General features: G+C 43.1%; 2 protein-coding genes and 1 long non-coding RNA gene across 3 annotated transcripts; 2 read left to right on the forward strand and 1 right to left on the reverse strand.

The window, feature by feature from the left end:
- Nucleotides 1–639: 639 nt before the first annotated feature.
- LOC130511201 (uncharacterized) lies at nt 640–2,217 on the reverse strand. Its single transcript, XM_057008081.1, has 2 exons — nt 2,165–2,217; nt 640–2,014 (listed from the first exon to the last, which is right to left on the reverse strand). Exons 1-2 carry the CDS (start codon nt 2,215–2,217, stop codon nt 640–642), a joined length of 1,428 nt encoding a protein of 475 aa, XP_056864061.1.
- A 1,176-nt stretch (nt 2,218–3,393) lies between these two features.
- LOC108822921 (helicase-like transcription factor CHR27) lies at nt 3,394–4,978 on the forward strand. Its single transcript, XM_057009857.1, has 3 exons — nt 3,394–3,931; nt 4,034–4,224; nt 4,317–4,978. The coding sequence occupies exons 2-3, from the start codon at nt 4,171–4,173 to the stop codon at nt 4,836–4,838; spliced, it is 576 nt and encodes a 191-aa protein (XP_056865837.1). The 5' UTR covers nt 3,394–3,931; nt 4,034–4,170; the 3' UTR covers nt 4,839–4,978.
- Nucleotides 4,979–6,036: 1,058 nt separating this feature from the next.
- Nucleotides 6,037–7,129, forward strand: LOC108822922 (uncharacterized). Its single transcript, XR_001944988.2, has 2 exons — nt 6,037–6,707; nt 6,850–7,129. It is a non-coding gene; the product is annotated as an uncharacterized LOC108822922 (long non-coding RNA).
- The last annotated feature ends 4,888 nt before the right edge of the window (nt 7,130–12,017 follow it).

A 12,017-nucleotide genomic window follows, 5' to 3' on the forward strand; every position in this document is an offset into this window, starting at 1 on the left:
CCTCATTCTAGGGTTTGGGCTCCCCTTTTGTAGATACATACGTCTGTTGGATGTAAAGTAACTCTTTCATAATCGGAAAATGGAAGTTTCCCCTTAGGCAAAAAACTTCTATTTTGCTCCAAGGGTCGGTCCGATCAAGGGGGTCGGACCTATAGCAGAGTTGGTCCCTGGTTCCTTCTCGAGCAAGGGTCCAGAAGTCGAGGACCTATCTGGAAGCTGGAGAAAACTTATGTCTGGATATTTTTCCCCAACAACCACCACATTAGCTAGCCATTCCGGGTATTGTACTTCTCGTATGAATCCGGCATCGAGTAGATTCTTGACCTCTTCGTTGATAATTTCGTCCCTTTCAGGGGCGAACTTCCCCCTTTTCTACCTGACAAGGGGATGCATTGGATCTACTTGAAGTTGATGCATGATGACGTCTGGATCAATTCCAGGCATGTCCTCATGGGACCAAGCAAAGCAGTCGGAGTTAGATCTCAAGAAGTCGACCAATCTCCTTCTTCGCCCTTCTGGGAGCTTGGAGCCTATCTTCAAGTTTCGACCCAAGTTTCCTTCTACTAGTGGAACCTTATCCATCTCCTCCACTTCCTGCTATTCGGTATGCGGGGCCGAAAGCTTCTTCTGTAATTGCTATTAGACCTGGGTCTTTCCCTTTAGGATAGTCTGGTAGCAAGACCTGGCATTTTCCTGATCTCCCTTGACCGCCTTAATGCCCCAGGGAGTTGGAAACTTAACCAGTTGATGCAGAGTCGAAGGTACGGCTCCCATGTCGTGGATCGAAGGCCTTCCTAGTATCACGTTATACGATGAAGGGCAGTCGACGACTAGGAACTTCGTGGTCTGATTTATCCCCTCGGCATATACTAGGAGAAGGAGCTCTCCTAAGGTTTGATTTACCTCTCCACTGAAGCCTACAAGAGGGGTCGCCTTTCTCGTTAGAGCTTTAGGTTCCAGCCCTAGATCGGCGTAAGCTGATTGCTGGAGCCCATTTTCCACCAGTATTCGCTTGACCAAGCAGTTCGCTATGGTAAGTGAAATAACAAAGGCGTCGTGGTGAGAAGCTAGGACCCTCTCCTGCTCCCTTGCAGGGAAACTGATCTCATCTGTTCCTAGAAGTAAGCGCTTAGGACCCTCGGCCTCTTGGCCGTTCCTGGCATTGCGGGTACTTCTCTTGGCAGTGGCAATACTGATTCCGCTTACTTCTGATCTGCCTGAGATGACATGGATCACCCGGTCTTGATGTGGTGGCAACGCGAGAGCCGCTTCAGTAGGAAGACCGGGACCCTCTTTATTCAGAAGGTTCTTGGCCTTATCCGAGAGGAACTCTCTCAGGGGGTCTTTCTTGAGAAGCTCAGCGACTTCTATCTTCAGAGCTATACAATCCTCTGTAGTGTGGCCACGATCACTATGGAATTCGCACCATCGCTTGGGGTTTCGGTTAGCCTCTGAGGCCTTCATCTTAGGGGGGCACTTGACTTGCGGACCCATTTGTCGTAGGACACCGATCAGCTCCAGCTTTGTTATTGCAAGATGAGAGATACCGGGCCATGTGGATACCATCATTCCTTCGGATCTAGGCAAAGGACGGTTTTGATATCTGCCCCTGCCTGGATTTCTAGTCTCCTTAGCTGACTTGGGATGGAAGGACTCATCGCGATCGTTCCTAGTTGGCTTCGAGGACTTTTGATCGTGCTTCGGGTAGGCCTTGGCCCTACTTGCAACGTCTTCCTTCCATCTTACTTGAGCCCAAGCACGAGACAATACATCTTCCATAGTCCTGCACTTGTATTTGGTCAGCTCCTTGTAGAGATCTCCCTCCGGGAGTAGGCCCCGCTTAAAGGCTGAGATTGCCGTATCAGCATTGCACTCGGGAATAGCCACATTCTCTTGGTTGAAACGTGCTATATAGGAACGCAGGGGTTCGTTCCTATGCTGGAGGACTTCATAGAGATCATCTGAGTTTTTCTCTAGGTTACGGCTACTAGCGAATTGCTCTACAAACTTATCGCTAAGGGAAAACCACAACGATAGACAACTGACTCCAATCACCCTAGACGTATAGAACTATGGTCATTTACGGATGTCCCTAAAGGTTCCGACCTATCCTGGGCAGGCGCCTCTTTCGAGAATCCGTACCTCCCAACTTTCTAGAGGCTACCCGGATTGCAGCACGTTGGCCCCACCGGCTCTGTTTGCCCCCCGGCCATTCATAGCCTTGCAAAACCACAACTCGGCTTGACTCGATCCTAAGGCGCCTCTACACGTCCTTGCTTACTTATATCCCGCCCTCGCGCGGTACCTTCACATCCCATCACATCCTAGACTCTAGACGCCCACCCGTTCTCGGTGGTCCAAGCAGGACTACAGACAAGGTTCATTGACAACTACACTTTCTCATGTTCTTACTCTTGCTTCACTTCTCATTTTACTCATCACCATTCACATTTCTCATTTCACTTAACACTTTACACTTAGCCTCAAACTCATCATCACACTAGACACTTTCAGTTCAGTATAACATCACCCTAGTACATCTAGGTGCTTCATCAATCACACATATCACACATCACAGTTGTTTGGGAAAAATATCCAGACATGAGTTTTTTCTAGCTTCCGGATAGGTCCTCGACTTCCGAACCCTTGCTCAAGAAGAAACCAGGAACCGACCCCTGCCTTGGGTCCGACCCCTAGATCGGACCGACCCCCTTGGAGCAAAATAGAAATTTTCTACCTAAAGGGAAACTTCCATTTTTCCGATTATGGAAGAGTTCTATTACTTAAAGCCGACATCTACAACTATAAAAGGGGAGCCCAAACCCTAGAATAAGGGATCGACTTTCGGAGACTAGAAGATTAGAGTTTAGGCGACTAGAACTAGGGTTTATACACCCAAACATTGTAGTCCCAATTCAAACACTCAATAAAATCTTCTAGTTTACGATTTCTCTTGCTTTAACACAAATCCTCTAGTGTTCCGTAGCACTTAAACGATCCTACACAAAAATAACCTAACAGTTTGGTGCTAGAAGGAGGGGAGTGATCCAACTACGTGACGATGGCATTAGAGGACGACGCTAACCAGACGGAGATGACTCCGAGAGAGATCGAGCTCCTCAACAAGCTCGAGTTTCTTCAGAGCCAGGTTACAGATTTTCACAAAACTCGGGAGACAACACCCGGAGGTCCCGAACTTCTGCTTGAAGTTCAAACCCTAAAAGACTAACTTGGAGAACACTCCAAGCAACTCACTACAGGAAATGTGGGTATTAATAGCATTAGATTATAGCGTTTTTGACAATTCTGCTATTGTATACTAACATTGGTCTTTTTGATAGCGTTTTTGAATTTAATACGCTATGTTTGCTATCGCGAGAAAATATTTTTTTTAAGCGCGTTAATTTACGAAGTACCGACGCTTTACTATTGCAGATCTTAAATTAAGCGCTATCATAACACAACATATAATTCATTTTTCCGCCAGATTATTACTGGAAAAACAAGTATCTCTCTTCTACTTTTTTTCGTTTTCCCTCTCATTCAATTTTGTTTTGCAACCCTCCAAAACCCCTAAAACATAAAATCTAAATCATATACTCTAACCTTAGAGCAGAGCCCTAAAACTCAAATATTTTCTCCATCTTTCACGACAACCCTATCTCTCGTACAGATTCAGTTCTATCTCTCACGATGGGAATTGAAAAACTAAGACCAAAAGTCACGGGAGTTTGACTGGAATCGACCTCACGATTCATCCCTCTCACTCTCTCGGCCAAAGCTAAGACGTCTGTCCTCCATAAGACGATTCAACCCTCCTCTCCTCGACTTCTGCTTTTTATTTCTGATATTTGTTTCCAGAGCAGCCCAAGTGTGAAGCGTTAATAAGTTAATCTTTGTGGAGACTTTCCTTCCCAAGATGGGGATCACTGTAAGAAACCCAATTTTTTAATTACAGTGTCAATTATAGTTTCTCTGATTCTGAATGATATAGGATTTCAATTTGAATGAGTTACATGATGTTTATGTCCAGGTCACTGTGATTGTTCCTGCTGATATCGCTGGTCTTGAAGCTGCTGTGAATAAGTACCAAGTCAGTCCTCGTAGGAGATCTCCTGATGGATTCCGCTATTGAGATTACTTCTGATAGTAGTAGTAGTAGTGGTAGTGATGACGAGGTATCCGAGCCCACTAGAACCAGGAGCAAGACCCTTTGGCTCTATGGTACTTTTACTCTCTGCTCATTCTCAATTTGGTAGCTTTAGTGGAGTAATCTAAACCCTGCGTGCTCTGTTTTATTTTGCTTTGAATTGCAGGTAGCAGAAGCTTCCCTCAAGGGTTCCTCTGAAGTTCATACTCAAGCGTCTGTTAGTAATGCCCCATCTCAGCCAAGAGACTCTACAAAACTTACAGTGCGTGAGAATAATGTTTCTGGTGTGGATAATGAGAAGCTCCCTGCTCAACAAGCTCAGAAACGAACCATTCCACCTTCTTTTAATCCACCTCCTGCTCCTTCAAGAAGTGCTAACAGTATAGGTCATGCCAACAAGGCGGATAATACAATTCCAGCTACTCGCGGTAGTGCACCGAGTTATTTGCTAAGAGACACTACAACATTTACAAGGAATGTCGAGTATGTTGTAAGCTCTAATGTCTCTGGTGTGGATGATAAGAAGCTTCCTGCTCAACAAGCTAATACATCAAAAAGTGCTAACAGTGTTAGTCATGGAAACGTGGGGGATTATAGTAGTCCAGCTGTAGGTAACAAGAATACTTTTGGTGATGGTTACTACCGTGGAGCTCATGCTGAGAGTGATTGTTCTAATAAGAAGCACTAAAGGATAGCTTGATGGTGGTGAAGAGAAGAGGTTGATGCTTTTAGTTCATGTTTTCATGTATAGACTTTTAGTTCATGTTTTCATGTATTGACTTTGTGGGTTTTAAATTTTTAATGGAAAACTATATGATTGTTCGATAAGTGGCACCATGTTATATTTAAAATTTTGATTTGTTGACCAAAAAAAAAAGAACATTCTTTTATGATTGTTCAATAAATTTGAAAATTCATTATAAAATAAAGACTATGTTTATCAAATCTCTGTATCACATCCAAATTATATTTATTGATGATTTAATTGTGTTTTATTAGAGTGAATTATATTTATTAATGATTTTAAAAGCAATAATTAATAAAAAAAGTTAACTTAATATGATAAATGGAAAATCCAACACTAATAATAAATTAGGAAAAACAAAAGAAAATACCTTAAATTCTAAACCCTAAACATGCCCTAAACCCTAACTACATCCCAAACCCTATTTCTTTAATTTTATTTTATACATAAATCTTCAACTTTAAACATTTTAATCCAAACATTCAGATTATATATCATACAGAAATATTCAAGGTTAAACATTATAATTCAAACCCTAAATATACTCATAGCTCTACTTATACTCCAAACCCTATATCATATATTCCAAGATATACAAAAAAATTAAATCATAACATTTTAAATTTATAACACTTATATATATATACTAAAATACGAAGTTATACAAACTATTAAAACTTAATAAAATCAGTATATTCATAAATATAACTTCAATCCCTAAACTCCAAACCACATACATCACAAACCACATATTCTATGTCACATAAAACATTAAATCTTAATTTTTAATTAATCATACAATTTGAAAATTCAAATACAAAATACAGATTAAAAGTTTTAAATTATGATATCAAAGTATTTAAAGTTTAAATAATTTTACAATAATTGTAAACAAAAAAAGAAATAATTTGTACTGTCTTTTTTCTGAACCATTGATTGATTTTTAAATCAAAGGCCCAAAATCAATCTCTTATCTATCTTCACCCTTGTTTTCTATTGGTTTGGCGCGGATCACTTTCTCCATCGTTAGATCTTACTGAATCGACGCTTGAGATTTGCTTCTCTTTTTTTTCTAATTGTTTTCTGAGGACAGATCGTGTGAGTGAGAGAGAGGTAAAAGAGAAAGAGAGAGAGAGAGAGAGAGAGAGAGAGAGGCGACTGGGTAAGCTGTGCTCGAAGCCCTAGCAAACCTCGGCCTCCTTCTCCTCTTTTTCCTCGTCGGCCTCCTTCTCTTCTTCTCCCTCGTCGGCCTCCTTCTCTTCTTCTTCCTCGCCGGCCACCTGCTCTTCTTCTCTTCTTCTTTCTCTAAACTCTCTGATTTTCGATTTATCTCTTCATATTCATGCTAAGAATTGCTAGATCTGTGTTGTGGTTGTCGAAATCTGATAGATTAAGGTTCTCTGATTTTATTTTTGTCTTTAAACTTGCTGAAAAAGTTGTCGATTTGATGTGATCTGTTTCTGAAAAAGCTGTCGGGTTAATCTGTTCCTTATTGCTCCAATATACTTGTCTTTGGTTGAATTCAAAATTGATCTGAGAAGTTTGGGTTTGATTTTTGTTTTGATCTGTTACGCTTCTTTTCTATTTTCTGTTTCTGATTATCAATCTGATTTATTAAGATTTGAATTGTAGTTTTGAATCTGTTTCTGTTGGCAAGTTGATTGTTTTTGCTTTCTTTTGAATTTCCTACTGCTGTGTGTTGCTTTACGATCTCTACTTCGCAATCACATTCACAGGAAAACTTGCTTTTTGATGTTCAAGAAAATCTGAAAGTATGGTTTTGGATTCAGCGCCTTGTCCCAACAAGTAGTGGTATGTAACCACTGAATTTGTCTCTTACCATCATTTTTATTTGCCTGAGTTCCTACTGAGTTGTTGTGGATTACTGTATTGCTTATAGAATGGATATTAATCTCTGAAAGGATGTTGCTTTGTTTTTGAAAAAAAACTACAGGCCAGAACAGAAGCTTGTGAAGGATGGTTTCATCATCAGGACACCAACCAAGATCCACTGTCCTGAAAAAATACCGAGAGTCAAAGAAGATTGACAAGTACATGTATCAAGAGTCGAAGAAGATTGACAAGAAGATTGACAGAGAAACATCAGAGGAGTCCATTGGATGCTTAGTTTAGCTTTAGGCTAATTATGTTTTGGCTTAATTTTTAAATTTGTTCGTTAGTTATTTGTATACTGATTTCAAGTAATAAATAAAATTTTGATTTTTAATTATAAATTAATTTTCTACTTAAGTTTGAATTATTTAATTCTGAATTATATTTTCAATAAATTTTTAGATAAATAAAACAAATTAATAACATGAAACATGTGCTATTTTTGATATTGGAAAAATCAAATTAATGAGTTTTAATAACATTTGTATCACGTTATTATAAATATTAACAATTGTGAATACAAAAGCGCTATTGTTGTACGTTTAATTATAGCACAACGAAAAACCGCTATTAAAATGGTCGGACCTATTATAACGGGCGATGTCAGAGCGTCCAAGGAAACGCTATTAAAAAGGAATCATAGCGCTTTTCGTCCGCTATTACTAACCACACTTCCTGTAGTGACTACAGCAAAGCGCCTAGAAGTTAGACGCCATAGAGACGGAGAATCTTGTCCTCCGACAAGAGAATTATACCCTCGGCGAAGCTAGCAACAAGCGAAAGCGGTTCCGGACTAAGGTACCACCCATGGCTTCACTCTACACTCCGCGCGACAGTGAAGAGGTACCTCGTCGACCCGCCTCAACCGAACACGAACCCGAAAGCCGAGGATCCGCGAATGATAGACCCGAGTACAAGTAGATAGCGATTCCGATACGGAGGACGAGGAGTATTCACCCGATGATCCCGAGATCTCAGATCCAGCCCTAGCATCCTACTTAGAAAGATGGTCTCCGAAAGGTTCGGCACCATTCAATATATGGTAGAAAGGCTCCCAGGGGCAGCTCCTCCTATTCGAAGAAGCAATCAGGGGTCCTACTCCGATACACCTTTCGTGGAAGATATTGCTTCGGTGGAGATGCCGCGAAAGTTCTCTTTCCCAAGCATAAAGATGTACGAAGGTACTGGGGATCCCGACAATCACATTGCTCAGTACAAGCAACGCATGCTAGCAGTAGCAATCCCTCGGGATGCACGGGAAGCTACCATGTGCAAAGGATTTGGATCGACCTTGACCGGCCCCGCTCTTTAGTTGTATATCAACCTGCCCACCAAATCCTTCAAATCCTTTGCAGCCCTTAGCGATAAGTTCGTGGAGCAGTTCGCTAGCAGCCGTGACCTAGAGAAGAACTCGGATGATCTCTATGAGATCCTCCAGCATAGGAATGAGCCCCTTCGTTCTTACATAGCTCGCTTCAACCAAGCGAAGGTAGCTATTCCTGAGTGCAACGCTGATACGGCTATCTCAGCCTTCAAGAGGGGTCTACTTCTAGAGGGAGACCTTTACAAGGAGCTGATCAAATACAAGTGCAGGATTATGGAAGACGTGCTGTCTCGTGCTTGGGCTCAAGTAAGATGGGAAGAAGATGTCGCTAGTAGGGCTAAAGCCGGTCCGAAGTATGATCAGAAGTCATCAAAGCCTACAAGGAGTGACCGCGACGAGCCTTCTCACTCTAAGTCCGTTAGGGAGACTAGTAACCCGAATAAGGGCAGGTATCAGCACCGACCTTTGCCTAGATCCGAAGGGGTGATGGTGTCTACTTGGCCTGACATCTCCCATCTCGCGATATCCAAACCGGAGCTGATCGGTGTCTTACGACAAATGGGTCCTCAAGTCAAGTGGCCTCCTAAGATGAAGGCCGCAGAGGCTAATCGAAATCTCAAGCGATGGTGTGAGTTCCATAGTGATCATGGTCATACTACGGAGGATTGCATAACTCTAAAGATTGAAGTCGCCGAGCTCCTCAAGAAAGACTATCTACGGGAGTTCCTCTCGGATAAAGCCAAGAACCTTCTAAATAAAGAAGGTCCCAGTCTCCATATCGAGGCAGCTCCTGCATTGCCACCACAGCAAGACCGGGTGATCCACGTCATCACAGGCGGATCAGAGGTAAGCGGAATTCGCAGTGCCGCAGCTAAGAAAAGTACTCGCAATGTCAGGAACGGCCAAGAGGCCGAGGGTCCCAAGCACCTACTCCTTGGAACAGATGAGATCAGTTTCACTGAAAAGGAGCAGGAGAAGGTTCTCACCCCTCATCATGACGCTCTCGTCATTTCACTTAGCATAGCAAACTGCTTGGTCAAGCGAATACTAGTAGATAATGGGAGCTCCAGCAACATAATCTTCTATTCGGCCTTCGCCGACCTGGGTTTGGAACCTACAGCTCTAACCAGAAAGGCAACCCCCCTCGTAGGCTTCAGTGGAGAAGTCAAACAAACCTTAGGAGAGGTCCTTCTTCCCATGTATGCCGAAGGGGTAAACCAAGCCACGAAGTTCCTGGTCATCGACTGCCCCTCATCATACAACGTGATATTAGGAAGGCCTTGGATCCATGACATGGGAACCATACCTTCAACTTTGCACCAGCTGGTCAAGTTCCCAACCCTTTGGGGCATCAGAGCGGTCAAGGGGGATCAAGAGAATGCTAGGTCTTGCTATCAGACTACCCTTAGGGGAGAGACTCAGGTCTTATAGCAATTACAGAAGAAACTTCCGGCCCCACATACCGAAGAGCCGGAAGTGGAAGAAATGGATGAGGTCCCGCTCATGGAAGGGAACTCAAGTCGAAACTTAAAGATAGGCTCCAAGCTTCCGGAAAGCTTAAGAAGGAGACTGGTCGATTTCTTAAGATCCAACTCCGATTGCTTTGCCTGGTCTCACGAAGACATGCCTGGAATTGATCCCGATGTTATCATGCATCAACTCAAGGTGGATCCAATGCATCCTCCTGTCAGACAGAAGAGGAGAAAATTCGCTCCTGAAAGGGATGAGATAATCAACGAAGAGGTCAAGAACCTAGTAGATGCTGGATTCATACGAGAGGTGCAATACCCGGAATGGCTAGCCAATGTGGTGGTCGTCAGGAAGAAGAATGGAAAGTGGAGAGTCTGTATCGATTTCACGGACCTTAATAAGTCTTGTCCTAAAGATCCTTTCCCTCTGCCTCACATCGATAAGCTGGTCGACGCAACGGCTGGGCACGAGCTGATGAGTTTCATGGATGTGTTCTCTGGATATAACCAGATCCTAATGCACCCTGACGATCAAGAGAAGACCTCATTCATGACCTCAAGGGGTATCTACTGTTACAAGGTTATGCCTTTCGGATTGAAGAACGCCGGCTCGACCTACCAAAGGCTTGTCAACATGATGTTCGCCGACCAGATAGGGCAGACCATGGAAGTCTACATTGATGACATGTTGGTAAAGTCCCTAGACGCCGAAGACCATATCTCACACCTTCAACAAGCCTTCACCACTCTCAGGAGGTACAACATGAAGTTAAACCCTTCAAAGTGCTCGTTCGGAGTAAGCTCGGGAAAGCTCCTAGGGTACATAGTCACTCACAGGGGCATTGAAGCAAACCCAGAGCAGGTGAGAGCGATCCAGGTGATACCTTCCCCTCGCAACGTCAAGGAGGTGCAAAACCCTGAAGGACCCCAAGGAGATTGACAAATGGGAGTTGAGAAGATTCATCTCCAGGCTATCCGACAAGTCGCACGCCTTCTTCGAAACCCTGAAGGACCCCAAGGACTTCCAATGGAGCGAGAAATGTGAGCAAGCCCTATTCGATCTCAAGGCCTATCTCACTACTCCACCTATCCTCTCACAACCCTTGGAAGGAGAGGTCTTGTTGCTCTATCTGGCGGTATCGGAACACGCAGTCAGTGCGGTCCTAGTAAAGGAAGAAGGAAGAAAACAACATCCTATCTACTACGTGAGCAAATCTTTACTAGACGCGGAGACCCCCTATAGTCACCTTGAGAAGCTGGCCTTTGCTTTAGTTAACGCTGCTCGAAAGCTACGCCCTCTTTCAACAGCTTGTATCGCTGGAACTCCACAGCCAACTCCCATTTGTCGATCTGCTCCTTAAGCCATTCCCTCATCAGCTCCTAGCTTCAGCCCACAGAGCTCCTCCTGGGTCTCCTCTAGTTGACGTGTCAGAGCAGTGTTCTCCGCAGCAGTAGCAGTCTCAGCATCCTTCGAGTTCTTCAGCTTGAGCTGAAGGGATTTGATATTCTGGTATTTAAGTCTTGCCTATGTGTTTTGGCAGACAACAGTTTTTCTAATATAGCTTTAAGTTTCATAGTTTTGGTGAGAGAGAGAGTTGTCAAATCTGAGAGCATTCTTGAACACCACTTATTTATCTATTCTATTTACAGAGCTTTTTATGATTTTGTCTATGTGTTACTTGGCTATGTCTGAGTAGACACCTTAGTTAGATTTGAGGTTCAAATAGGTATGAGAGATTAGCCCAAAATATGATTACCTGAGCATGTGATATTCATCTTAGAAGATCATGCTTAATGCTTGTGTAGAAATAGCTAACCTACACATGAATACAAAGATACAATCCTTGGATCTATCTTCTTAGAGCCAACAACTCACCTTGAACAAGCGACAGCTGACTGGGTGATTGTTGGTGAACTGTATTCAACCTACGATCGGTAAAGCTTACTAGTAGTGCATCGATCGATACTCCTATAGAGTGATTGATCGATAGACGTGGGATAAATGACAATCGATACATGCGACAACATATCGATCGATACATGTGACAGCAAGTCGATCGATACATGCGACTACATATCGATCGATACATGTGACAGCAAGTCGATCGATACATGCATAGGCATTGTTATGGTATTTTCTGGTACAAGTGATTCATGCTCAGCCTACGGAATGATAGGAGGAAGGAGACAAGTAGTCGTAGTGCTTTCTCCTTCTTCAGTGGTCGATGAACCAGGAGATACTGCTTTTAGGATACTGCCATAAGGATATGGGCCAGTATGTATCGTCAATGCCTTCGTATCAGCAAGAGATATTGGTCGTTAGGCAGGGGCTGCCCATCTATAATGAAGGCAGCAGGGTCCGTAGTGAAGGCCGCAAGGTCTTCATGATGTATAGTCGATGGTTCCTGGTTCTGAAGGTGTCTTCTAGGTTCTAAG

This window comes from Raphanus sativus, chromosome 4 (genome assembly GCF_000801105.2).
Source record: "Raphanus sativus cultivar WK10039 chromosome 4, ASM80110v3, whole genome shotgun sequence".
In the NCBI taxonomy this organism is placed as follows: Eukaryota; Viridiplantae; Streptophyta; class Magnoliopsida; order Brassicales; family Brassicaceae; genus Raphanus; species Raphanus sativus.